Consider the following 26,701-nt stretch of genomic DNA (forward strand, 5'->3'; position numbering starts at 1 on the left):
CCTGTGTCTCTGCCTCTCTCTCTTTCTCTCTGTGTAATAAAATCTTAAAAAAAAAAAAAAAAAAGAAAAGAAAATGCAAGAAGACTTAGAGGCTTTCCTCAAGAAAGGAAAAAGGATGATTAAATTCAACTAACCAAGAAGTGAATCAAGGTAATTTAGGAAAAATAAAAACAAATTGGCAGTAAGCTTTGAGTCCATTTAGATATGGATAGGATGAAAGGATTGTGAAAATTGTGATTACCAAAATGCATGTAAATATTTTAAATGTTGACAAAATGAATAATGCAATACCAACAATAACAGAATTTGACAAGAGGAAGAAGAAAGCGTAAGCAGGCCACTTTCCTTATCTTCAATAACAGGGACTCAACGGACACTGCCAAACATTATGTAGCTTTAAAAAACTGAAAATAAATAAAAAAAAAAAATTAAAAAAAAAATAAAAAAAAATAAAAAATAAAAAATAAATAAAAAAAAATAAAAAAAAAACTGAAAATATTGTTGTAACAAATGACCAACATAAACTTATTGCTTAAAACAAAAAGTATTGAAAATAATAACCTTTTACCCTTTTTCTATTCTTGTTTATTAGGGTCTTTTAGAAACTAAAATAAACTGCTGTGAACAAACATTTACATAAAATTCATTTATTCCTTCCATTTCATCTATTCCTTTTGTCTGTTAGAATATAAAATAAATTTATATTTAAATACATTATTCTGGGGAACCTGGCTGGCTTAGTCAGTATAGCACAGAACTCTTGATCTCAGGGTTGTGAGTTCAAGCCCTACATTGGGCATAGAGCTTACATAAAAAATAAATAAATATTTAAAAAATTTTAAGAACGTATTATTCTGCTTTGGAAATGTTATTCTATGCCTAAATCTGCATCTTTGTAGACAAAAATATCAGCCTCATGTTTAATAGGCACTAACAAATGTTAAATCTAGAATGTTAAGACTGAGATAACTTCAGTGGCAAAGTTAGTTTTGTTTTTTGCTTTCTTACTTGCACTTTTAAATACGGCTTGAGATTTAAATAGTGCAGTTCTAAACTTTTACAGAAAGTACAAGATTATTTTTTTCCACAAAAGTTATTTTTAAAAAAATATAGGAACAACATCAATAAAGTTTGAGGGGAATATGTGACCATACATTTTTACGATAAAATATTAACAACCCATACATTAAATTAGCCTATTAAGAGATGAGGCAAATCAGTTAAGCTAAAAATTATAATTTGTGATATAAAAAGATTCACAAAAAAAATAAAATAAAAAGATTCACAACATTTAACAGATATCGAAAAATAACAAAAATTAGCACAGGTCTGGATAAAAAGTGAATACAAATTTTAAAACATTCTCTAAAAAAAGTATTAGAATAGTTTAACAATAATAATTTGTAACTAAACATTATATGTTCTCATTCATTTGGGGAATATAAATAATAGTGAAAGGGAATATAAGGGAAGGGAGAAGAAATGTGTGGGAAATATCAGAAAGGGAGACAGAACGTAAAGACTGCTAACTCTGGGAAACAAACTAGGGGTGGTAGAAGGGGAGGAGGGCGGGGGGTGGGAGTGAATGGGTGATGGGCACTGGGGGTTATTCTGTATGTTAGTAAATTGAACACCAATAAAAAATAAATTAAAAAAATAATAATAATTTGTAACTAAAACCTTGTTACTGTAGCAAAGAACAAACAGTAACAAAGGATGTGTGGGTGTGTGCAGTGATATGTCTGAGAACAAGTTGAGTGTATACCCATGTCTGTATGTAGAGGTGGTACAGGGAGAGGGAAAACAGAAAAGGAGAAAGAAACAGTATATTAAACCCTTTGCCTACAATGGGGAGAAAGATTCATTTGATAAAAATCAAACGATTATGGCAAAAGTGAAAAGTAAACACTAAAAGAAATAAAGAAAAGAGATATCTATGTGTACGTACCATCCAATACATGGGAGATCTAAGTACAGAAAATCCCCAACTCACATAGAGAGGGAAAGCAAAGGAAATACTATTAAAAGTACAGAATATCAGGCAGCCCAGTTGGCTCAGTGGCTCAGCACCGCCTTCAGCCCAGGGCATGATCCTGAAGACCCAGGATCAAGTCCCACATCGGGCTCCCTGCAGGGATCCTGCTTTTCCCTCTGCCCGTGTCTCTGCCTCTCTCTCTCTTTCTCTCTCTCTCTCTCTCTCTCTCTGTGTCTCTCATGAATAAATGAATAAAATCTTAAAAAAAAAAGTACAGAATATCATAGCGGATGAAAAATGACCAAATATATGGATTGTAACAATTGTAAAAAGTCGAGTAAAGGGAAATGATCTTCAAAATGGGCTGAAAAATTCAAATTGTTTACAAGAGATACATCCAAAATGACATTGCAGATTAAAGAACACAGAGACAACAGCATACCATTAATAGCAAACTGTATTCAAAGCAAATAAGACAAAAAGCAAAGAAATATTAAATGAGAACATAAAAAGGTCATTTTATATTGATTTATATTGATATTGAATTTTTTAAACTTACCAAAAGAATAAAATATCATAAACATACAGTGACTATATAGAACCAAACTATATTAACCAAAATGCTTAGTTATTCAACAAAAAAAAATGACAGAAAAAATATAGTAATAAAAGACTAACAGTCCACTCCTGAGCTACAACAGATTAATAGGGGAAAATATCAAAAAGAATGCAGAAGTTCTAAAATCATAATTTAGGTTTGACCTTAATTCTTGGAATATCTACAAATTTTATGCGTACTATTAAGCCACAAAGGAAATCCTTAAAAATACAACATAGCAAAAAGTGTACATTTAGGCTCACGTTCCCTTTCTACAAAGCACACAAAAAGAGAAATGACAGAAAGCACAAGTTGAACTTAAAAAAAAAAAAAAAACAAGATCACTCTGAAATATGAAAACTCTCCTAATAAATTTGTCTTCAATAATAACCTTCCATCGATGACTTTCAATTGTTCCATATTTTTAAAAAGGTATTTCAACTGAAAGCTCTAAGATTTTAGAGCCATTCCTCCCCCTGACATGCACAAATCACAATGATTTTTATATATCTACCAAGCATATACCATATAATCAGCTTTCTGGCTGATTATTCAGTGTGATATGCAAAAGTAGAAAGGATCTCTAACATTAAAGGACAGTATGTTTGAGTTGAGGAGTCAGAAAAATTCAACAGCAATCACCAACATAATATAAATACAGAAATTCAGAGAAAAAGGAGACCAGAGCAGAGAGGGAAGGCTTATTTATGTGACTTGAGTTAGGACTCAGATAAAAGAAATTGGAAAATCCAGAGATAAATAGGGAAACCATTCTGGTCAAGAACACTACATTGATGAAGTTAAAGAATGAAATGGTTAAATATTGACAATTACAATAAGTTACTAAAGGTAAAGTAGATACAGCCTAGGAAGAAAAACACTGAAGTACCAGACCAAATTGTTTATCCTAAAAAAAACAAGCTGCAATAAGATTTTAAAGCACAACGGCTGTGGTTGCCAGCTAAAGTTTTGAAAGGTCCTCATCCCTTTGAACATCCATTCAAATAGACTCCCACTTTGAGGTATATTTCATATCTCTAGAGAGAATAACATTACCGATAAATGATGATTTTTATTGGCCATTTGAAAAACTAACCACAGCAGAGGTAAGATACTGGCCAGGCTTCCACAGCTACTTTGTGTAATGAGAAGAAAACAGTAATAGCTGAGAATTTAAAGAATATTATCACATTCATGCTCTTCCTATTCTTAAATTATGAACTATATACTTATTTCACATTCCCATAGTCCAACCCACAAAACTTGAAATAATTAAAAGTACTCTCTCTAATCAAGAATGCTGTTTACCCTGAACAGAAAGAAGGAAACACAGATTTAAAATTGGTTTATAATAAACAAGGTAGAGGACTTGGACTGCCAAGTAAATGGGAGTGGGAGGAAATAAAGCATCTTAGTTTCTGAGCAAACTGCTGTTTTTAAGTATAATTGCATCAACTTGATCCAAATGCAGTATTTTTTATTCATTGAAAAGAAACATATTAAAATAGCAGTGATTTCCTCTACAAATAAACACATTCAGCCAAGGAAGCTTCCACCAAAATAACTTAACTCTAAAGGTAATAAAAAGCGGAAGCAAAATTATTTCACTGCTTCTAATTTCAAATTATAACTTCTAAATATAAATACACTATACCTAAATCAGTAATAATCTTTTTTTTTTTTTAGTTCATGAGAGACCAGAAAGAGAGGCAGAGACACTGGCAGAGGGAGAAGCAGGTTCCCTTTGCGGGACTCAATCCCAGGACCCTAGGATCATGACCGGAGCCAAAGGCAGACATTCAACCACTGACTTACCCAAGTGCCCCCAGTAATAATCACTTTTAAAATTCTAATAAAAATTACAATGAAATTATTTCAGTCTAACTTTATACTTTTATATGCTAATATACATAAAAAAGAAAAATATTCCATGAGTAATTAAGTTATTGCTATATATTAACTGTGGAAATCATTAATAGCAATATTCACATCTAATTGTTTATAATTATGACCTTAAAGAAGCTATGAGAAGAAATAGGAAGTTTCATTCACAAATACCTAAGTTTAGAGGTGAGAGACTACTTCTGAATACAAGCATCTTGATGCATACTACATGGAAATTTGTTTTCTTACCCCTAATAATTTCACTTATTTCTGGATCCTTACTTTATAAGATGCATCTGGACTGAAATCATAAATTAACCATAAAAAAATAATAAAAAAATAATAAAATAAAAAGAAAAATTAATTAATTAATTAATTAACCATAAATATCTGCTCAGAAACTGTATCTTTAAGCTTCTCTGAGTACAGTGACTCTTGAAATACATATGTCCCATGTAAATAATATATGTGCAAAATAAGTATTTTGACTAAATTGTCTCAAAAAGGTCTTTCTATCCATGACTCTCCTCTGCCCCACATACATACAAAAACCACAATGACCTTTTAGTACTTAAACCTGAGGGGCATGGGGACATCAAGCCAAAATGGGCCAAACACCCACCAGTGTGGATCTGTCTTCTTGCACCTGAGCTGTCACTTGGGAGGCCAAAGAGAACAGCTCTTAGATAGATATATGGACTACTTCAAGAATTCCTTTCCCAGAAGAGAAATACTTGACACTGCCCTGCTGGCAAGATGTTTTTCCTGTTCTAAATACTTCTAAGTAAATCTGGTTTAAAATGTCTGGTGTCTAGGTGTTTGGTTGAACTTAAAAAGACAATCTGGTAGATGTGGTGGTAAAAGCCAATCTCAATTTTAAATTTTTCATCGGATACAAAATAACTATAATTTGTTAAGTGCTTAGCAATTATATGATCGTATTTTCTCATAAAACATTAAAAAGCAACTTCTTTTTAAAATATTCAATGTTTTCAAAACAGGGTTTCCATTTTTCTAATATTCAAGCTTTAGATTAATCATTAATGCAAATATGAATACCTTTCATTGAGCTTCAACAATATTACATATCCAATCTCTTAATTTGGGGAAATTAGTCAGATACTACAAGTGCCATTGAAGAATTCTACATATCGTTTTTAAATTTCAATAAAATGATCTAAATAAGCAGAACTGACTAGATCTAGGGAATCTATAAAGCTTTATAGGAAGTCGTGTTTCTAGAGGCATCTGGCTAGCTCAGCCAATGGAGCATGTGACTCCTGGTCTGAGGATTGTGAGTTCAAGCCCCATGTTGTGTGCTGCAATTACTTAAAAATAAATTCTCTTTAAAAAAAAAGAAAGAAAGAAAGTTGTGTTTTTATATTTTAACTGGGATTTTCAATTCCTAAACATAATCTGAGATGCTAAAGGTTTGCAGGATCTTGCCTTCTATACTGACGACCTAGAAAAAATACTAGGTATGACTCATTTCTCTTATTTTTGATAAATTTTATAAATTTAAGGTATGGATTTTATCTTCAATTTAAATCCAAATTATCTTTATGTAAAATCTAAACTGTTTTAAATACATAATCATTAGCAATTCTGCACTACATGATATAAAGTTTAACAAGTTTTGATGTGTAATATTCTCAGTCTAACAATGAGTGATCTCTAAACGGGACCCATCAAATGCTTGAAGAAATCCTTTCCTATTTTAAAGAAAATAATCTATCAGGTAAGCCATTTTCTTTAAATCTTTTGGTTTTATTTTTAAATCTTTCATTGACAAAGGATATCTTACTAGAGATAGTAAATGAAAATGACTAAGGGGATTAGGAGTGCACTTGTCATGATGAGCACTGGGTGATGTATGGAATTATTGAATCAATACACTATACACCTGGGGATCCCTGGGTGGCTCAGAGGTTTAGTGCCTGCCTTTGGTCCAGGGCATGATCCCAGAGTCCAAGGATCAAGTCCCGCGTCGGGCTCCCTGCGTGGAGCCTGCTTCTCCCTCTGCCTGTCTCTCTGCCTCTCTCTCTCTATCATGAATAAATAAATAAAATATTTTTTAAAAGTACACTATAAACCTAAAACTAATATAACACTGTATGTTAACGATCTAAGAATTAAAATAAGATAAAAATGATTGATGAAGCCTAAGTAAGGTTTTTTTAATGTCCTTTTCCAATAAAAGTTATATTTTAAGTTACTTCCATTGTTGACATTCATACTACAATGTCACTTGTCATTCCTAGTAAAATCACTTGCAAATGTTTCATAAAACTTCTACAGAATTCCTAGACTAAGATCCTAAAAAAAGTTAAATCACTTACTGTAAACAGCCCACTCTTACTGCTACCGGAATGTGGGGAAGCTGAGTGGCCCACTTCAGTGTCACATCCTGATAAATATGCAACATGTTATTATGGTTTCCAATCAAAGTATTCATTGTTCCTTCAGAAACTGTATTTTGAATATAGAAAAAAGAATAAGAATAAAACAGTTATTTGCAACATTACATTATATCATTTTTAGGGGATTTATGATACAAATTAATTCTAATGTCTTGATATAAAAGCATAAAGTAATAAAATATTTAAGTAATAAAATAGTATTTTTCAAATTCATGTACCAATACAAAAATTTTTTTAAATAATTTTACAGACTTGGGAAATAAGTAGATAGTAGCCAACATTTTTGCATTTTATCTAGAAATCATTAACTTCATTAATATTTAACACAATTAGCTAATGATTTTTACTGGGCACTTGAGATAGATAAGTCATTCTATTAGACATTACTATGCTCCATTCTATTTATAAAAGAATCTGGTGTTTCTTTTGCAAACATCTTGAATTGCCACATTTTAGAAAGCATAAATGTATGTATATCTGAGGCCAATTCTCCAAGACATTCTTCTGTGCAAAGTAAAATGACTGACAAATCCAAATGTGTGCTTTATATCAAACTTCTATTCAAACCTTAAAAGTTAAAATTTCCATTACATGCTCCGTATAAAACTATTTTCCTAGATGTTTAAAATATATGTGTGTGAATTTGGCTTTTCCTAATGTATATAACATAGCCTTGACATATGGAAAAGATAAAAGAAAAATCCTTCTACACACCTGAGCAATAAGGGAGAAAACAACTTGGGCTACAATCAAGTTTCTTCATGAATCGAATCTGTCCATTATCCTTAAGGCAAAAAAAGTTTCTTTCACCAAGAACAAAAACAGAAGATGCTAACTGATTGAAAGAGACAATACATATATCAAGGGCTTGCTCTCCAATATTTAGAGTCCAGTCCACCTACAAAGGAAAACCTACAATCAATTTAGTTGCTAAAAACAAAGTATTTCAGTCACTTTCATATCAATACAATTAAGAAATTGCTTTACAACAAAACAGACATAAAGACTGGCTAGTATTCATTCTCTTTTTTTGTGTGTGTGATGACCATATTTCTGTTATTTTCTACACTCTAGTAGTGTTTTGTCCCATCTTTTACCAGATGATATAAACTCTTCAGTGGTTCAAAAATACTCATAAATTTGGGGAATGAGTCAGGAAAAAAGAATAACCATATAAATTTAGCCAAGGAGATATAAGACTTGTCCAATAAAAACTATAAAACATCAATAAAAAAAATTGAAAAACACTAAGAAATGGAAATCTATGCCATGTACATTAATTAGAAGAATTACTATAATTAAAATGACCATACTACCCAAAGCAATCTACAGATTCAAATCCCTATCAGAATTCCAATGGGATTTCTCAAAGAATATTTTAAAAATCCTAAAATTCACATAGAACCACAACAGACTCCAAATAGTCAAAGCAATCTTGAGCAAAAAGTACAAAGCTGGAGGCATAAAGCTACATGATTTTTTAAAAAGATTTTATTTACTTATTTGAGAGACAAAGAGATATCACAAGAGAGAGCACGAACAAGGATGAGAGGGAGAAGCAAGCTCCCTGTAAGCAGGGAGCCCAACACGGGCTCGATCCCAGGACCCTGAGATCATGACATGAGCCAAAGGCAGATGTTTAACTGACTGAGCCACCCAGGTGCCCCGAATTACATGATTTTTAAAATACACTACAAAGCTATATTTGGCAAAAACAGTATAGTGCTGGCATTAAACAAACAAACAAGCAAACATCTAGACTAATAAAACAGAAAAGAGCCCAGAAATAAATCCATTTATAGTCAACTGATCTTCAACAAAGGTATCAATAACATACAATAGACAGTCTCTTTAATAAACAGTGATGGGAAAACTTGACATCCACATGCAGAGGAATGAAACTGGACCCCTGTCTCACACCATATGAAAAAATCAACTCAAAATGGATTAAAGACTTAAGCATAAGACGTGAATATGTAAAACTATTAGGAAAAAACATAAGGAAAAGCTTTTTGTCATTGGTTTGGGCAATGATTTTTTGGATATGACCTCAATACCACAGGCAACAAAAGTAAAAATAGACAAAAGGGACTGCATCAACCAAAAAAACTCCTGGACAGCAAAGGAAACAATTAACAGAGTAAAGAGAAAACCTATGGAATGGGAGAAATTATTTGCAAACCATCTATCCAATAAGGGGTTAATACTCAAAAATACATAAGGAACTAGACAACTCAATAGCAAGAAAACAAATATTTAAATATAAGCAAAAGACTTGAACAATATTTGCAAAAGAAGATAAACAAATGGCCAAAAGTATATGAAAAAAATGCTCAACATCACTAAATAATTAGAGAATGCGAATCAAAACCACAATAAGATATCACTTAACACTTGTTACAATGGCTATTATTAAAAAGACAAGAGATAACAAGTGTTGGGATGCCTGGGTGGCTCAGCAGGTGAGTGTCTGCCTTCAGCTCAGGGCGTGATCCTGGGGTCTAGGGATGGTGTCCCACATCGGGCTCCCTACGAGAAGCCTACTTCACCCTCTGCCTATGTCGCTGCCTTCTCAATCTCTCTCTCTCTCTCTCTCTCTCATGAATAAATAAATAAAATCGTTAAAAAAAAAAAAGAAGAGATAACAAATGTTGGCAAGGATGTAGAGAAAGGGAAGTCTTGTGCACTGTTGGTGGGAATGCAAATTGATACAGACACTATAGAAAATAGTAGGAGAGTTTCTCAAAAAATTAAAAATAGAATGACCATATGACCCAGCAATCCTACTCTGGGCATATATTCAAAGGAAATGAAAACAAGGTATCAAAGAGACATCTACATTCCTATTTTCACTGCAGCATTATTTGCAACAGCCAAGATATGGAATCAACCAAAATGTCCACTGATGGATAAATTAATAAAGAAACTGTGTAACATATGATATATAATGTATATACTATATAATGTGTATAAAACAATGGAATGTTACTCAGCCTTTAAAAAGATGGAAATCCTGCCATTTGTGACAACACAGGTGAACTTGGAGGGCATTACACTAAGTTAAATAAGCCAGGCACAGAAAAACAAGTACTGTATGATCTCACTTATACATGGAATCTAAAAAAGGTAAACTTATATAAGCAGAGTGGAATGGTGGTTGCCAAAGTCTGGAGGAAGAGGGAAATGAGAAGATGCTGGCCAAAGGGTACAAAATTTCAGTAACACAGAATGAATAAATTCTGGAGACTTAATGTTCAGTCTGGTGACCACAGTTATAATATTGTACTGTATCATACATATACTTGAAATTTGTTAAGATAGATCTTAAATGCTCTTACCATAAAAAAGATAACTATGTGAGGTGACAGATGTGTTTATCAGCTTAATTATGGTAATCATTTCACAATGTATATATACATATATATCAAAAGATGTAGTTTACCATAAATTTTTACAACTTTTATTTGTTAATTATATTTCAATAAACTTGCAGGGGAAAAAAAAAGACAGGTAGAGAATTTGATGAGAGAATACCTATGCAAAGTGAGCTGCCTATACAAAGATCCTATGAAAGAAAAGGAGGGACCATGGCTTGTTTAAAAAAAAAAAAAAATACACGTAAAAAAGTTATCTGCTTCACTGAAAAATCTCCATAAGAAAAATTTCCAGGGATCCCTGGGTGGCTCAGTGGTTTAGCGCCTGCCTTTGGCCCAGGGCATGATCCTGGAGTCCCGGGATCAAGTCCCACATCGGGCTCCCTGCATGGAGTCTGCTTCTCCCTCTGCCTGTGTCTTTGCCTCTCTTTGTGTCTCTCATGAATAAATAAATAAAATCTTAAAAAAAAAAAAAGAAAAATTTCCATATTGTGTTTACTTTGCAAATAAAATGTAATAATCAGTAAAACCTAACCAATATTGTAACTATAATGTTTTAATATAAAGAAAATTTTAAAATATATCAATATGTATGTACAGAGCAGTCATCAAGATGTCCCAGTAACATAGACAATATCCTCTACACGTCAAGAGCTACTCCAGGGTAACTCCATATCTCTGGAATATGGGGAGTGTTTAAAAAATGCTTCTTAAAATAATGAAGAACTGAATGTAATGAACATGCTTTTCAGAATTCAGCCCCCAATTAATATTTTTAAATTTTAAAAAAACATAAGAGTAAAGACATAAGTTGACATATACTGACATATACTGTACATGGCAACCACAGTAAGATAGCTACATAAAAGCATCTGGACAAAGAGGAAATAACACTGCCCTCAAAATTAGGCTATAATCAACAAATAATGGAACAAAGAAGAGATATGAAAACTCACATTAAAGATACAGACAAATTTCTGCCCACCAAGATATGACTTAGATATTTATCTACCTACTTCAGGCATTAAAATATCTTAAGAAGGTATGAAATTCAAATGGGGCTGGACAAAAGGACAAATATTACTGGTATATATAAAAACAACCTGAGGGAGGGAGCCAGAACAGTGATTATAGGTGAATGTATCAGATTATCTTAATCTGAATCAGGATTCAACACCAAGAAATTACTCAATTATCATTAAGTTCAAGTGTAGCTTAACTATATGAAAAGATTCCACTGTACACAAAACATAAATGTCAGTCCTGTGGGTCACATTTCTCGTTACATTTTAATAGGCTAGCATTCTAGCATTAAATATCACTGTTAGGGCACCTGGGTGGCTCATTTGGTTAAGTTTCCGACTCTTGATTTTAGCCCAAATCATGATCTCAGGATCATGAGATCGAGCCCCCCATTAGGGTCCATTCTGGGAGTGGAGTCTACTTAAGATCCTCTCTCTCCCTCTCCTTCTGCCCCTCACCCCCCTTCTCTCTCTCTCTCTCTCTCTCTCTCTCTCTCTCCTTAAAAAGAAAAAGAAAAAAAAAGAAAACATATCATTGTCTATAACTTGGGCTGATTATGTCCTAATTCTGAGAGATGAGGTTTCATTCAGAATGGATAGGCAAATCAAGTTTCTGAGGCTGCAGGCTGAGATCCAGCCAGTAAATATTTTTAATTCACTAGGTACTGAGTGCCACTCTCTGTGACCTCCCCTTAGGGAAATATACCACATTCTAAATTAACAAGTCTCAAAAAACACAGAAGCTTATTAAGAATAATACTTTTAAAATTCTCCCACTTCCAGCCAAGATAGAGTAATAGGAAAAAGACTTTACCATCCCACCTGAAACAATATAATAGGGACAAAATATATGAAACAACAGTTTACAAGGCACTGAGTATCAGAAAACAAAGGATAGCAATCCCTTGAAAACAAAACAAATAAGGTGAAGTGGTATGACTGCTCCATCCGTGAGAGAGTTTTCAGGCCATGGCACAGGAAGGAGGAACCCAAGCAAAGGCCCAGCAACTCCCTGAATTGAGGAAATGAACGCTGGGAGTTCAGAGAAAACAAAGCAAGACAGCATGCCAAAAGGGAAGGAGTGACACAGGGACAGAACTTTGACATCTGTAAGGAATCCCCTCAAATATTCATCTGAGTACTTATCAGCACATTCATGTAAGGAAACTAGCCAAAGCCAGCAAAAGAACCACCCAAAAGGATTAGAGTTAACAGTGCCCAGCATTCATATCACCTGGAATACTGCCTGTGCCTGCCAGCAAGATTGGAACACCTCATAATTCAAAGGGAACTGAGAAAGCACTCAGAAGGGTCTTGTCCCAGGAGTGGGGAATAAGCAGCCTCAGGATGAGTGCCACTCAGGTCCCAGGTAACAACCCAAAAGGATCAAACTGTTCAAGTATTAAAAAAAAAAAAAAAAAACTGTTCAAGTATCCAGGTCTAAGCTCAAAAACAGTTATAGGAATACAAAAATATCTGCCACCCAGAAATAAAATGACTATATCTGGCATCTAATAAAAAAAATCACCAAACGTGTAAAGAAATAAGAAAATATGATTCACCAAGAAGATAGATAAATCAACTGAAACTGACTCAAAACTGATACAAGTGTTAGAATTAGAAAACAAGGACATTAAAAAAACTACTGTAATTGTATCCTATATCTTCAAAAAGTTAAGTAGAGATATGGAAGATATAACAAAAAAAGAAGCTAAATTGCACTTCTAAAGATGAAAACCATGAGAATTAACACCAGATTAGACAAAATAGAAAAAAGGATTAGTAATCTTGAAAACACAGAAATTATCCAAAACAAAATAGAAAAAAAATCTTAATGAAAATAAAATCTGTGAGTTGTGGGAGAACTTCAAGTTGCCTAATGTATGTATAACTGGAGTCCCCAGAGAAAAGGAGAAAGAAGAAGGAATTAAAAAAGGCTAAAGAATTAAGAGTCAAATTTTTTCTAATTTTCATGAAAACTATAAATACACAGATGCAAGAAGCTCAACAAACCTTAAGCATAAAACAAAGGCACATCATAGTCTGCTTTAAAACAGTGGTAAGAGAAAAGCAGAACAGCAACCAGAGAAAAAAGATATTATGAAGAAATAAAGATAAGAATGCAGGCAGATTTCTCATGAGAAAGAATGGAAGCACAAAGAGAGTGGAGCAAACTCTTAAAATACCAGAGGAGAAAATCTGTCTAACTAAAATCTTATACCCAAAAAATATATTTTCAAACTCAAAGGCAAAAAATACTTTTTGAGACATAGAAAAACTGAAAGAATTCATCACCAGTGGACCCACACTGAAAGAAATGTGAAAGCAAGTCCTTCAGGAGGGAGAAAAATGACACCATATGAAAATATGGCCAACACAAATTAATGAAGAGTACCAGAAATGGTAAATATATGGGTAAACTATACTATTTTTCTTATCATTTCAATCACATTAAAGGATACCATTTTTTAAAAAGTAGTAACAATGTAATATGGAGTGTATATAAAAGTATAGCATATGACAATAGCACAAAGGCTGAGAAACAGAAGTATGGTCTTACATGTGAAATAGTATATCACTGAGAGTAGATCATAAGTTAAATACTGCAAACTCTAAAGCACCTCCTAAAATAACAAAGAGTTATGGCTAATAAGTCAACAAAAATAAAGTGTAACCATGCAAAATACTCAATAACTACAAAAGAAAGCTTTCAGAAAAACAGGAAAATGAAACAAAGAACAGATGGGACAAATAGAAAACAAATGGCCAAGTGACAAACTTAAACCTATCCATATCAATAATCACATGAAATGTAAATGGTCTAAAAAACAAATTAGAAGACAGAGCGTATCATATTAAACAAAAAAAGCAAGACCCAACTATGGGCCGCTTACAAGAAATGCATTTTCACTACAAAGACATAAATTGGATAAAAGTAAAAATATGGAAACAGATATATCAGAATAACACTAATCAAAAGAATAATGTTACCAGAGCAAAAAGATAAAGAGGGTAATTTGATAATGAAAAGAGGATATGTTCATCATGAGAGATAACAATCTCAATGTTTATATATCTACTAAAAGAATTTCAAAATACATGAAGAAAAAATTTGACAAAATTTCAAGGAGAAACAGACAATACACAATTACAGTCAGGTTTCAATATCCCTCCCTGAATAAATGACAGAAATCAGTAAAAAAACAAACAAAAAAAAACTAATAAGGATATAGAAGATTTGAACAACACTATCATCCAATGTAACAGACATATATAGAACACCCAAGAACAGCTAAAACAAAAAAATGGACATTTTTTTTCAGTGCTCAGTGAAGATTTACCATGATAGACCATATTCTAGGCCATAAAACAAATCTCAATGAATCTGAAAGAATTCAAAGTCATGCAAAGTATCTCTCTGACCACAAATGAATTAAATTAGAAATCAACAAATAGTTAAGAGGTCACTGGGAGCAACATAGCCAGCTTTTAACTGCCTTCCCACAGCTACCTTATTAAAAGCATTTCACTAGATAAATTTTGTTTCTCTGCAATAGGCTTAATGTTCCATGGCATCATAGTCCTGCCAAGTGACTGTGGTGTAATAAAAGGAAGTTCTAATGCTATTTCTTACTCTATTTATTAATTAAAGGAGAATGGGAAAATTTCTCAACTGTAATTGCCTTCAGAATACATTCTCAGAGTAAGGCACAGAGTAGCATCAATAAACATGTACAATTAATGAGTAAAGGGTATTCCAGACAAATAAAAAATATATACAGGGACGCCTGGGTGGCTCAGCAGTTGAGCATCTGCCTTCGGCTCAGGGCATGATCCCAGATCTGGGGAATCAAGTCCCGCATTAGGCTCCCTACAAGAAGCCCACTTCTCCCTCTGTCTATGTCTCTGCTTCTCTCTGTGTGTCTCTCGTGAATAAATAAATAAAATCTTAAAAATATATATATGTACAAAAGCCTTAAATCAAGAACAGCTATGGGATATTTGGAACAATAAGAAGCCCAATGTGGCTGGAGTACAGAATATAAGGGACAAATGGAAGAAAACCACTATTGAGGAGGAGGTCAAGGACAATTTGACTACCATTATCAATGTCATCATCATCCGGACATTTTGCTAAGTGCTTTGTATATATTTTTTTTCAAAAAAATACATATATTTATATAAATAATATTATAAATACATGAATATATGTAAATATTATATATTTTATATTATTATATATACAAATAATATTATATATATATATATATTTCTAATGGCAACACTGTAAAATAGATATTATCACCATTTTACAACTGAGAAAAACTGAGATTTAGCAAGGTTAACACATTTCCTCAAAATCAGTAGTAAGTATAGCTCTCCAAGATCTGACTTCAAGAAGCAGCTGGGTGGCTTAGTCAGTTAAGCATCTGACTCTTGGTTTCAGCTCAGGTCATGATCTCATGCATCCTGAGATCCAGCCCTATTATCAGGCTTTGCACCTGGCAGGGAGTCTGTTTGAGTTCTTCCCTCTGCCGCTATCCCTACCCGTACCCAAGCGTGCTTTCTGTCTCTCTCTTTCTCTAAAATAAATAAATAAATCTTTAGAAAAAAATCTGACTCCAAAGTCTATGCTTTAATTATTATCAATATGGTGCCTCCAAATTCCATGAAAAAGTATGTCATATTTGTATTTGTTGTGTTCTCTCCTTCACTTCTTACTATTATTGAGAAAATATGCTTTCATCTCATTTTTGGCTCTCTTCAAGTTAGCCTTCCTTCCTACCTTAATTTCTATATCCTGATACAAAACGTTGGTTTTCTCTATATTCTTACTTCCCTTGGTATTCCAAATTCCACATTATTTCTTCATGTGGTTTCTTTCATAGATGTCCATCTCAAATTCACTTTACTATTTCCATTAAAATTTTCAATTCCGTACAGCCCCGGTGGCTTAGAGGTTTAGTGCGGCCTTCAGCCCAGGGCATGATCCTGGAAACCCGGGATCGAGTCCCACATTGGGCTCCCTGCATGGAGCCTGCTTCTCCCTCTGCCTGTGTCTCTGCCTCTCTCTCTGCCTCTAATAAATAAATTAATTAATTTAAAAAAATGTCCTATGTTGTCTTCATGTAAAAGAATTTTTAAAAATAAAAAAATAAAAATAAAATTTTCAATTCCTTCTGTTTTTTCTTCCTGTCTATGGAGACTCTCAGGATAAAGAGTTCACAACCATCAGCTATCCCCTAATTTTCATTAAACTGAGAATTTATCCTTTACAATTTTTCTTCAAACTATTTTTCAAGTTACCAAACTTCCACCTTTGTGACTGAGCCAATTTTTTCCTTTGTGGGCTATAAATTTTTATCATATATATATATATATATATATATATATATATATATATATATATAGACACACACACACACATATATTCACAGGCCTTCTAAGTAACAATATTTTTGCCTATTAAAGGTTTTTTTTTTAATTTTTCTCTTTTTGCTATGCTGGTTTATAATCACTCTGTTAAAAGTGACTTCATTTGGACATTTATAATTCTAGTGGTGGAACTCTATAATCTGATAAATTATGACAGGACCAAGCATGTGTCTCCATTGTTCATTAATAGCCAACTAAATTTTTTGATAGAATCATAGAAAAGAAAAATAGCTAAAATAAATATTTTTTTAAAACTTTCTTCCCATGAATTTTTATTCTGAAAAAATAAACTGGTGATTAGATATGACATTACTCAAATTTTTATATCAAAAAAGGCCTTACAACAAGTCTTTTTCCAGAACCAAGTTTTTGTTGTTCAGTCTCCTGTCTTTTATCTGCATCCGTTGCAAAAGCAAGTACTTGGTACCTGTTTAGAAGATATGAATAATTATAAGTGATTTTATAGTTTAAAAGTGTGAATTATTTTAAACTTTAAAAGCACATAATCTATAAACTTTATGAATTGTTTTTTTTCTTGTTTTAAAAACTGTAAAATTTAAAACTTATTATTGAATGACACTGTGACACAAAACCATGTAAAACTGTCATGATAAAGAAATTATAAAAAAAAAATTTTTTTTTAATTTAAAAAATTAAAAAACAATTAAAAAAAGAAATTATAACCATGTCCTAAAATTCAATATTGGGAAAGTAGTTCTGCCAACTATCAAAGCATTTTCATTAGAATTTTAAATGACAAACAATAATACTCAAGAAAGATCCAGCACCAAAACACCACATAGAAAAAAAACAAATAATGCAAAGCAGCCAGATGTAGTAGAAGTTGTTAACAGATATTTTATGAAACCCAGACCAGAGCTTAATCCCCAGATAAGCCACTTACTAGTTGGCAAGTTAACCACTCTGCGCCTTATGTTCCCTATCTATAAAATGGGAATAATAATCTCTTAACTCAAACATGGTCAAAAGAATTTTAAAATAATTTAGTGCCTAGTACAGATCTGGTATATATTAGGTGCCCACGAGATCAACAAAAAGACAGAAACAGATTTACATATAAATAGAGATCAATCACCCAGTAGTTTATCTGGTATGTAATAAATTCTCAATAAGCAGCATTACTTATGACTTTCTATAAGTATTTGATAGCTTTTATTTCATTAGTAAACTTTAGCTTACATTATTCTTAAAAATAATTTACAAATATTATTCCATCTAAAAATGATTAACTTAGCCAATAAAATTTAAATTCTCTTATTTCCCATTAATTAATGGTATGTTGTTAAAGTAATAATCCTACTCTGAATGAAGAAACTTCAGACTCATAAATTCCTTTCTTTCCTATTGAATCAAAATTCTCGCATTGTTCTTCCATAGCTAAAAGGAAAATGAGTAGATATATTCAGACATCCCATAGTGCCTAGGAGAAAGATATCTGAAAATGTAAAAATCAGGGACCTGAATGAATAAAAGCAAAGTGGAATACCTAAATAAGCATTAAAATGTACACTGGTATTCAAATGTCATACACCAACTCAAGCTATCTCAACCAGGAATACTCTGTAAAAAAAAAAAAAAATATGTCTTTAATTGTGGTTGGATATAAAACGACTATGAATTAAGATGGATTTTGCAAGGTATTCATGAAAATCAGTCTTATGGTTAATCTGAAAGCTGAATATATATGAATTTCATCAATTCAATAAACATATAGTAGTGATCTACTACATCTAATATACCTAAGAGTATTCTGTGCTAATAATAGAAGGTATTATGCACATGGTACTAAGGGAATATGGTAGCAGAAATGAGTAATTGGGATGGAGGAAATATATATGTTTTAGTATAAAGTTCAAGAGGAGGAAGCCAGATTTTAAAGAATGAGTGAACACTCATCATGCTGGTAAAGAGGTAAAGACATTATGGCAAGGCCAAACAGCACATGAAAAGGCAAGTAGTAAAAAAAGACATGAAAGGCCACAACAGGAGTTTGAGAGAGATACATGGCAGGGAGGAATGAGTCATGGGAAAGGATACAATGTAGGAGGGTGAAGATACCAACCTTGTAAAACCATACTAGAGATTCCATGGGCAGCTGTAGCAAATGTCTCCATACCACTTGAGACTGACCTACAAAATCCCTAAGACTCCAACCGTGCCAAATAATTAGACCTCACATTCCAACCTCCAGATAGGATTGTTTTAGTCTTCCGAGTTCACAGTAACAGAAATAGGACGCACTGGTGACTAAAACATCAGCCCAGAGCTGGGCCTGCTATGGATCCAACCTCAGGCAATTAATTACATAGGTGGTTCATTTCCTGCACGCTCCAACCTACTAGAGGATGATATGGATATTAATGAGATTGTTGTAAAAATCCAAAGCTTCTGAGCTGTTTGAAGCTTCTTACAGAACTACAAAGCACTATTATTTCATCCAGGAATAAGTGAGCCCCTAAAGTGGCACTCATTAACATCAAAACAGCAGACAGAGACACAGCCAAAATCGACTCCTGATTTCCAAATCCAGACCATTCTCTTCCTGGAAGACAACTCAGAATAGTATTATATTACTAAATGTAACTGACAGTAAATTTAGATGATGACAAACTTACAATAGCATCTATTTTATAGTTCTTCCTTAAGCCCTCTTTACTGTTACCAATAATGTACACGGAAACCTATTTCTAAAACCAAACAATTCCAGGCAGACTTGGAAATTCTGAAATAAAGAAAACACTTGGTTTTTGTTTTTTTCTTACCACCCAAATGTTCAGTGATTAAGCTAAAGAATAAAATTCCTTGGGCAGCCCGGGTAGTTCAGCAGTTTGGCGCCGCCTTCGGCCCAGGGTGTGATCTTGGAGACCTGGATCAAGTCCCATGTCAGGTTCCCTGCATGGAGCCTGCCTCTCCCTCTGCCTGTGTCTGTGCCTCTCTCTCTGTGTGTCTCTCATGAATAAATAAATAAAATCTTAAAAAAAAAAAGTTAAAAAAAAAGAATAAAATTCCCTTGTTGAGACTGTTGAAAGAATAATCAGGCCCAGTGTAATAAGATTTCACAAAAGAGTGTGTCATATGTTTCTCAACAGAAGGGCACTAAGCACAAATACAGCAAGTCCAGGTGAATGGTAGCACTTTCTGACCCAAAAGCCACAAATGCTTAACAGGTCCTGTGGAACACCAATGACAAACTCAGCCATATAATTTAGTGCTCTTCCATATCACATCATAAAAACAGCAGCAAATAACTAAAATATGCATTGAGGTGTCACAGAGCACGAAACTAAACCCTCCGAAATCATTTATTTTAAAATGAAACAAAGCTGTCACCTCAAAGGTACCAGGAGATCTTGGAAACTTGATATTTAACCCAGAGAACTCTACTAAAAATGGAAGCTCCAGATACAGAGCATTACTATGTTCATTACAAGTAAAGCTAAAACATTCTTAGTAATGCCAGGAAGAATCCTTTTCATTGAAAGATGCCAGTAACAAAACAGCTTTTCTTACAAACTTTTCACTCCTTCATCAAGTTCTTGTTAAACATCTCCCTTTGGCAAGGTACAATGCTAGGCATTTCAGGAGATACAAATCCCTGCCATGAAGGATCAGTTACCCTTGTCAAGGAAAAAACAAGCAAATATATAATATCAGTTAAAGTATGACTAGTACCTGTAGAAAGAGCACAAAAACTACTCCATGAAATTAAGAAGGAGGAAGTGTTACTTACAGATAGGTCAGGAAGAGGAGCAGGGGAGCAGGGAGACTTCCAGACAAAAGTTTCATATACAGAAAAGAAATGAAAAACTTCAGATAGAGTATAGCATGAGCAAAAGAGGAGAGAGAGAGAGAAGCCCTAAACATATACGGAAAACAAATATTTCAATTTGGCCAGAGCCTAAGGTTGGTAAAGAACACAATATTCTTTTTAAAATATTGTCAATTAAACTCTACAAATAATTTAAAAATACATATTTAAAGTCCCTTATCTACTTAGCAATGCACTAGGTACATGCAGGGGTATGGGGGGGGTGGTGTGTAGCAAAGAGGAGAGAAAATAAAGCTCATGCCAGGTATATTTCTTCAGAGAGCCTCCCTCCACTGAACTCTTATTGAGAGGTCCCACCTGTAAGCCCCCTCAGTATCCTGTGCACAGCTCTCTCTAGAGCCTCTACCACAATGAAATGAAATAGCTGACTGACTTGCTATCTATCACCCTTACTTGCATACTGCTTGAGGACAGAGACAGCTCTTACTTGACTCTGTGTTTCCAGTACCTGACATGGTGTAAAATACGGAGAAGCCTCTCAAAAAAATATTTGCTGAATGAATAATTGAATAAACGAACCAACTTATTCAGTCAATGAACAGATGTTTAAGACAGACTCTGTTGTCAGGAATCTGATAACACAAGACATATTCTGAAATATTTCAGCAGAATACAAGAAGGCAATATGGGGGTGCCTGAGTAGCTCAGTGGTTAAGCGTCTGCTTTCAGCTCAGACGGGATCCCAGCATCCTGGGATCAAGTCCCGCATCAGGCTCCCCACAGGGAATCTGCTTTTGCCTCTGCCTAGTCTCTGCTTTTCTCTCTGTGTCTCTCATGAATAAATAAACAAAATCTTAAAAAAAAAAAGATGGCAATATATGATATTTGGCAAAAATCAGTGTCTTAAGCAATCAAATATCAAGGTGATAAAAAATCATAGGATGAATAACCAGGTAACTTTAAAAGTCCCTTCCAATTCTGAACATCCACATAAATAGAGGGAGAATAGGACTGGATCATAAGGATTCATACATCATACATCATTCATACATCAATGTATGAAGGTTTCGATTTTTTAATGGGCAAAAAAGTTATTCTGGCTTAAACAGGTTATTTTAAAAGGACAGATATGAGAAGGATTCTTCAAAGCTTAAGTCAGAAGTAAGAAAACCAGAAATCCAAGTGAGGAAATAAAGACCTGAATGCCAATGGAAATGGGAAGCAAAGGCTGAATACAAGGGAAAAAAGTAGGAAGCTTAGGATTTACTGACGAAATAACTCTGACAGGTGAAGGACAGAAAAAGAATAAAAAGCTAAAATCCAAAATCTGGACAAATACTGCTAAGAGAATGGTGGTACCTAAAGGTTGGTACCCTGCCATCACCCAAAAAAGGCAAATAGTTCTCTCACTTCAAAAGAAAAACAACAAAGTGTGTTGCTAAATTAGAATCACCTAGAGTGTGTGTCTGCAATGATGATTTTTGGGTCTTATCCCCAAACTTATTAAATCAAAATCTAGTGTACTGATAATTGGGAATCTGTAAATGTGCATTTTGTTACAGGCTGCCCAAGTGATCCTTATGCGCACTGAAGTTTGAGATCCACAGTCTTTGCTAGTTCCTATCTGAAAATAACTGAGCTTGTTTTAAAGTAATTAAATATCAATGCCAAAAATGAAAATAAATTATGTCTTAAAATCCTTTTCTATTAACTGATTACATCCTATTAACTGATTATAAATAGATGAAGCCTCAAAAGAACAAACCTATAGTTTTCATGCTTCCTCCAAACCTAAATTGCACCAGTGATTATCACTTAATCTATTAAACTTGAAAGTGTATATAAATGTAATATTCTATTTAACATTATAAGCCCCCTTAATTTTCATCATTTCATAATAATCACATATCCCGTGCATTTTTACTATTATAAAAGATCCACATAATGGATAAGGTGTGCATTTTTAGTCTGAGATGGAGATGGATTTAATAGATTGATATGTTGGTAAATTACCACAGTTCAAAGATGGTGAGTCTCTTTGAGATTAAATTTACACATTAAGGAAACCTACACATTATTTCCTCATCTAGTCACTCCTGGAGTTATTACCAAATTAATTCCCATGCACATATTTCAAAGAGTAAGTCATGGAGCATTCAAATCTTTGTATTGTGACCCAAGTGTAGCACTACCAGTATCCCTACTTGGCAGGAACTGGATGGAAAGCTGAAAAGCAGATCTCCCTCAATATTGCTTAATCTTTGGCAAGCTTGAATGAATTATACAGATATTTTTCTCAATCTCTCTAAATAAGTGTATTTTATTTCTTACCAGTAGCAATGCCACAACTCATTCATCTCCTTTGGAGAAGAGCCACAGGAGTTAAGGAATATGATATAATGATACACTACCTCTGTCACTTCTGCTTAGTCACAAACATTTGCTTATATTCAGGGTTTTGAATCTGAGCTATCTTTTCAATAATTCACAAAAGGCAGATTGCCACTTATGAAGGTGAAGGGAATACCACATTAACTTGCTATATGCACAATATTGAAACTTGAAGACAGAAATTTACAGCTGTTGCCTGATGAATTTATATTTTCTTCCTGCCTTGGAAAAAAAATCATGTGATCAAAAATAATATTGAAAAGCTATAATGAAGTGTTGGTCAGCTGCTTAAAGTTCTAAATGCTGCCATCCGTAAGATAACAACAATAAAGTTACTGAAGATACTGTAATCCCCCAAGTCTGTTTCTTTTCCCAGAATGAATTTGTACTTTCTTTTCCCATTCTCCCCTCTAACAAAAAAAACACACCTTCCAAAAAGTTCAAACTCTAATTTTTATTGAAATTTCACTGGTAGAAGAGAATAAAGTCTCTCTCAAACACAATTCCCCAAAATCATAAGAATTTCTACCCAAAAAGTACAAATTGTTTTCATAGCATCATTTTCATACTTCATTTCTACTATGAATTGTTCTTTTTAAAACATTCATAATAACACTTGTATTTTTTGCAGTATTCTTCCTATGTCACATACTTTTTTATAAAATTATTTCATATATGCATCTTTTTATCGCTCTTTCCACTCATACTGTGCTTTATTATTTGTAATTCAGGGAACAGCTACAATAATTAATCAACATTTTCTATGGGTAGCAACTTGACATACATTCAATCTTTTTAACAAGTTTCTCAAAATAGCCATTATTCCCACAACAATATGGTCAATTAATCTTTGACAAAGCAGAAAAGAATATCCGACGGGAAAAAGTCTCTTCAACAAACGGTGTTGGGAAAACTGGACAGCAACATGCAAAAGAAACTGGACCTCTTTCTTACATCATACACAAAAATAAATTAAAAATGGATTAATGACCTAAATGCGAGGCCTGAAACCATAAAAATCCCAGAAGAGAACACAGGCAGTAACACAAAGGCGGTAACCTCTTTAATACCAGCTGTAGGAACTTCTTTCTAGATATGTCTCCTAAGGCAAAGAAAACAAAAACAAACTACTAGGGCTACATCAAAATAAAAAGCTTCTGCACAGCAAAGGAAATGATCAACAAAACTAAAAGGCAACCTTTTAAGGGTATTTATGTTTTTGTTTTCCTTTTTTTTTTTCCTTTTTTTTTTTAAGAGAGAGAGTGAATGGGGAGGGGCAGAAGGAGAAGACATTTACAAATGCCATATCTGACAAAGGGTGAGTATCCAAAATATATAAAGAACTTAGAAAAAAAAGGAATTTATAAAACTCAACACCCCAAAAACAAATAATCCAATTATAAATAGGGCTGAATACATGAATAGACATTTCCCCAAAGAAGACATAGAGAGAGCCAACAGACACATTAATAGATGTTCATCACCACTTACCTCTTGGGAAATGCAAATCAAAACTACAATGAGATATCACCTCACACCTATCAGAATGGCAAAAATAAACAACACAAGAAACAACAGGTGTTGGCAAGGATGTGAAAAAAAAGGAACCCTCTCGCACTGTTGATGGAAATGCAAATTGGTGCAGCCACTGTGGAAAACAGTAAGGAGGTTCCTCAAAAAGTTAAAAAAAAAAGAAAGGAAGTTAAAAATAGAACTACCCTGAGGGCCTGGATGACTGCTTGGTTAAGTATCTGACCCTTGATTTCAGCTCAGGTCACAATCCCAGGGTCATAAGATTGAGCCCCACATCAGGCTCCTCACTGAGTGTGGAACCTGCTTGAGATTCTCTCCCTCTCCCTCTGCCCCTCCCCATTCACGCTCTCTCTTAAAAAAAAAAAAAAAGAAAAGAAAAACATAAATACCCTATAATCCAGCAATTGCACTACTAGATATTTACCCAAAGAACACAAAACCAGTAATTCAAAGGGATACATGCACTCGTATGTTTACAGTATTATTTACAATATCCAAGATATGGAAGCAGTCCAAGTGTCCAGCTACTGTTGAATGCATAGAAAAGATATGATACACACACACAATGGAATATTATTCAGTCACAAAAAAGAATGGAATTTTGCCATTTGCAACAACATGGATGGAGCTAGAAAGTATAATGCTAAGTGAAATAAATTAGAGAAAGACAAAATACTATATGACTTCACTCATATGTGGAATTGAAGAGACAAAACAAAGGATCAAAGGGATAAATAGAGACAAATCAAGAAAAAGACTCCTAATTACAGAGAACATAATGATGGTTACCAGAGGGGAAGCTGGTGAAGGGATGGGTTAAATAGGTGATGGGTATTAAGGAGTGTACTTGTGGTGAGCACCTGGCGATGCACAAGTTGTTGAATCACTATATTGTACACCTGAAACTAATATAACACTTTGTGTCGGGGCAGCCCGGGTGGCTCAGCGGTTTAGCGCCGCCTTCAGCCCAGGGCCTGATCCTGGAGACCCAGGATCGAGTCCCACGTTGGGCTCCCTGCATGGAGCCTGCTTCTCCCTCTGCCTGGGTCTCTGCCTCTCTCTCTCTGTGTCTCTCATGAATAAATAAATAAAATCTTAAAAAAAAACAACAACAACAAAAAAAAAAACCACTTTGTGTTACCTAACTGGAATTAAAATAAAAACTTAAAGATCCAAAAGAATAGCCATTATTATCCCCATTATAACCAGGGTAAGGGCACTGACTATCAAACATTCACAAGTAGCAAACTCAAGATTCCAATCCAGGTCTGCCTCTCTCAAAATCCTTTTTCTCAATCTCTGCACTATAGTTGCAAATACTTTACAATATGTAAATGATATCCTCTAATCACCACAATTATATTTTATCAAAGAAACCGATCTCCTTTTCATTTGTAATATTCAAGCTTTTTGTAAAAAAGAATTAATCAGAAACATACAAAAGTCACAATTCCAAAGATTCAACATCCAGACTTACTTGTAACTTTCCACTTGTTGGCAGGAAGAGACAGTAATGAAGGAATCTGTACGGGAACTGTAAGCAAGAGGGCCAGGTAAAAGAGAACCAGGGAGAAATCTCCCAAAAGCATAGCTTTCCTGCTCAAACACCATCAGCATCCCATCCATTGACTGGATACAAATTAAATCTCGACCTAAAGAAAAGTTAGAGGAAATCAGTTGACTTTTCCTTTATAAATATCATAGTTTTCATTTATCACTATCCATAACAAAAATATCACAGTTAATTTTTTTTCTCCAAGGGACAATATAAGCTGTTTAAATTTTAAATTACAAACTGATGAAGCTATCAGATTACTGTATATCAGCATATATACATATCCCAATTTTTAAATTATTCAGATGTCTATAATTTTAAGTATACTTATTTGCATTTACCATATGCTAAAATCCCTAGCTCAAGATAGATAATCTCTCAGAATAATCATTAACTCTATAAGATATCATCTATTCCAAAGTCAGAAATATAACAAAAACTGCACAGTAGAGGCTACTTCTCTTCTTCGTAGTATGTCAGTCTCATACTTTCAAATGACTTAGACATGAGTCAAACACAAGAGCTCAAATCCACAGACATGTATTAAGCACCAGTTTTACATAAATCATACTGTTAAGTACTATTTGAAGAGAAAAATATTAATATTGAAAATACCAATTACAGATTTCCCTAAACTACAGATTGATTTTGAAGTGTCTTCTGCCCTAGAACAGAACATCTATAAACTACATATCAAATAACTCAAAAAAGAGTAACAGTCTG

The 26,701-nt window shown here is 33.7% G+C and overlaps 1 protein-coding gene across 18 annotated transcripts in view; it reads right to left on the reverse strand.

Annotated features, from left to right (window-relative positions):
* The window catches only part of BBS9 (Bardet-Biedl syndrome 9), a 432,524-nt gene that overhangs the window by 302,863 nt on the left and 102,960 nt on the right, over positions 1-26,701 (reverse strand). For all 18 annotated transcript variants that reach the window (XR_012010672.1, XM_072783523.1, XM_072783520.1 and 15 more), the window contains 4 exons: positions 25,901-26,075; positions 17,052-17,136; positions 7,592-7,775; positions 6,797-6,926 (listed from right to left, as the gene is read on the reverse strand). Coding sequence is in view for 17 of the 18 variants with exons in the window: in XM_072783523.1 (XP_072639624.1) it covers positions 6,797-6,926; positions 7,592-7,775; positions 17,052-17,136; positions 25,901-26,075 (574 nt within the window). In the remaining variant the exon portion in view is untranslated. The remainder of the gene's footprint in view (positions 1-6,796; positions 6,927-7,591; positions 7,776-17,051; positions 17,137-25,900; positions 26,076-26,701) is intronic.

This window comes from Canis lupus, chromosome 18 (genome assembly GCF_048164855.1).
Source record: "Canis lupus baileyi chromosome 18, mCanLup2.hap1, whole genome shotgun sequence".
NCBI lineage: Eukaryota > Metazoa > Chordata > Mammalia > Carnivora > Canidae > Canis > Canis lupus.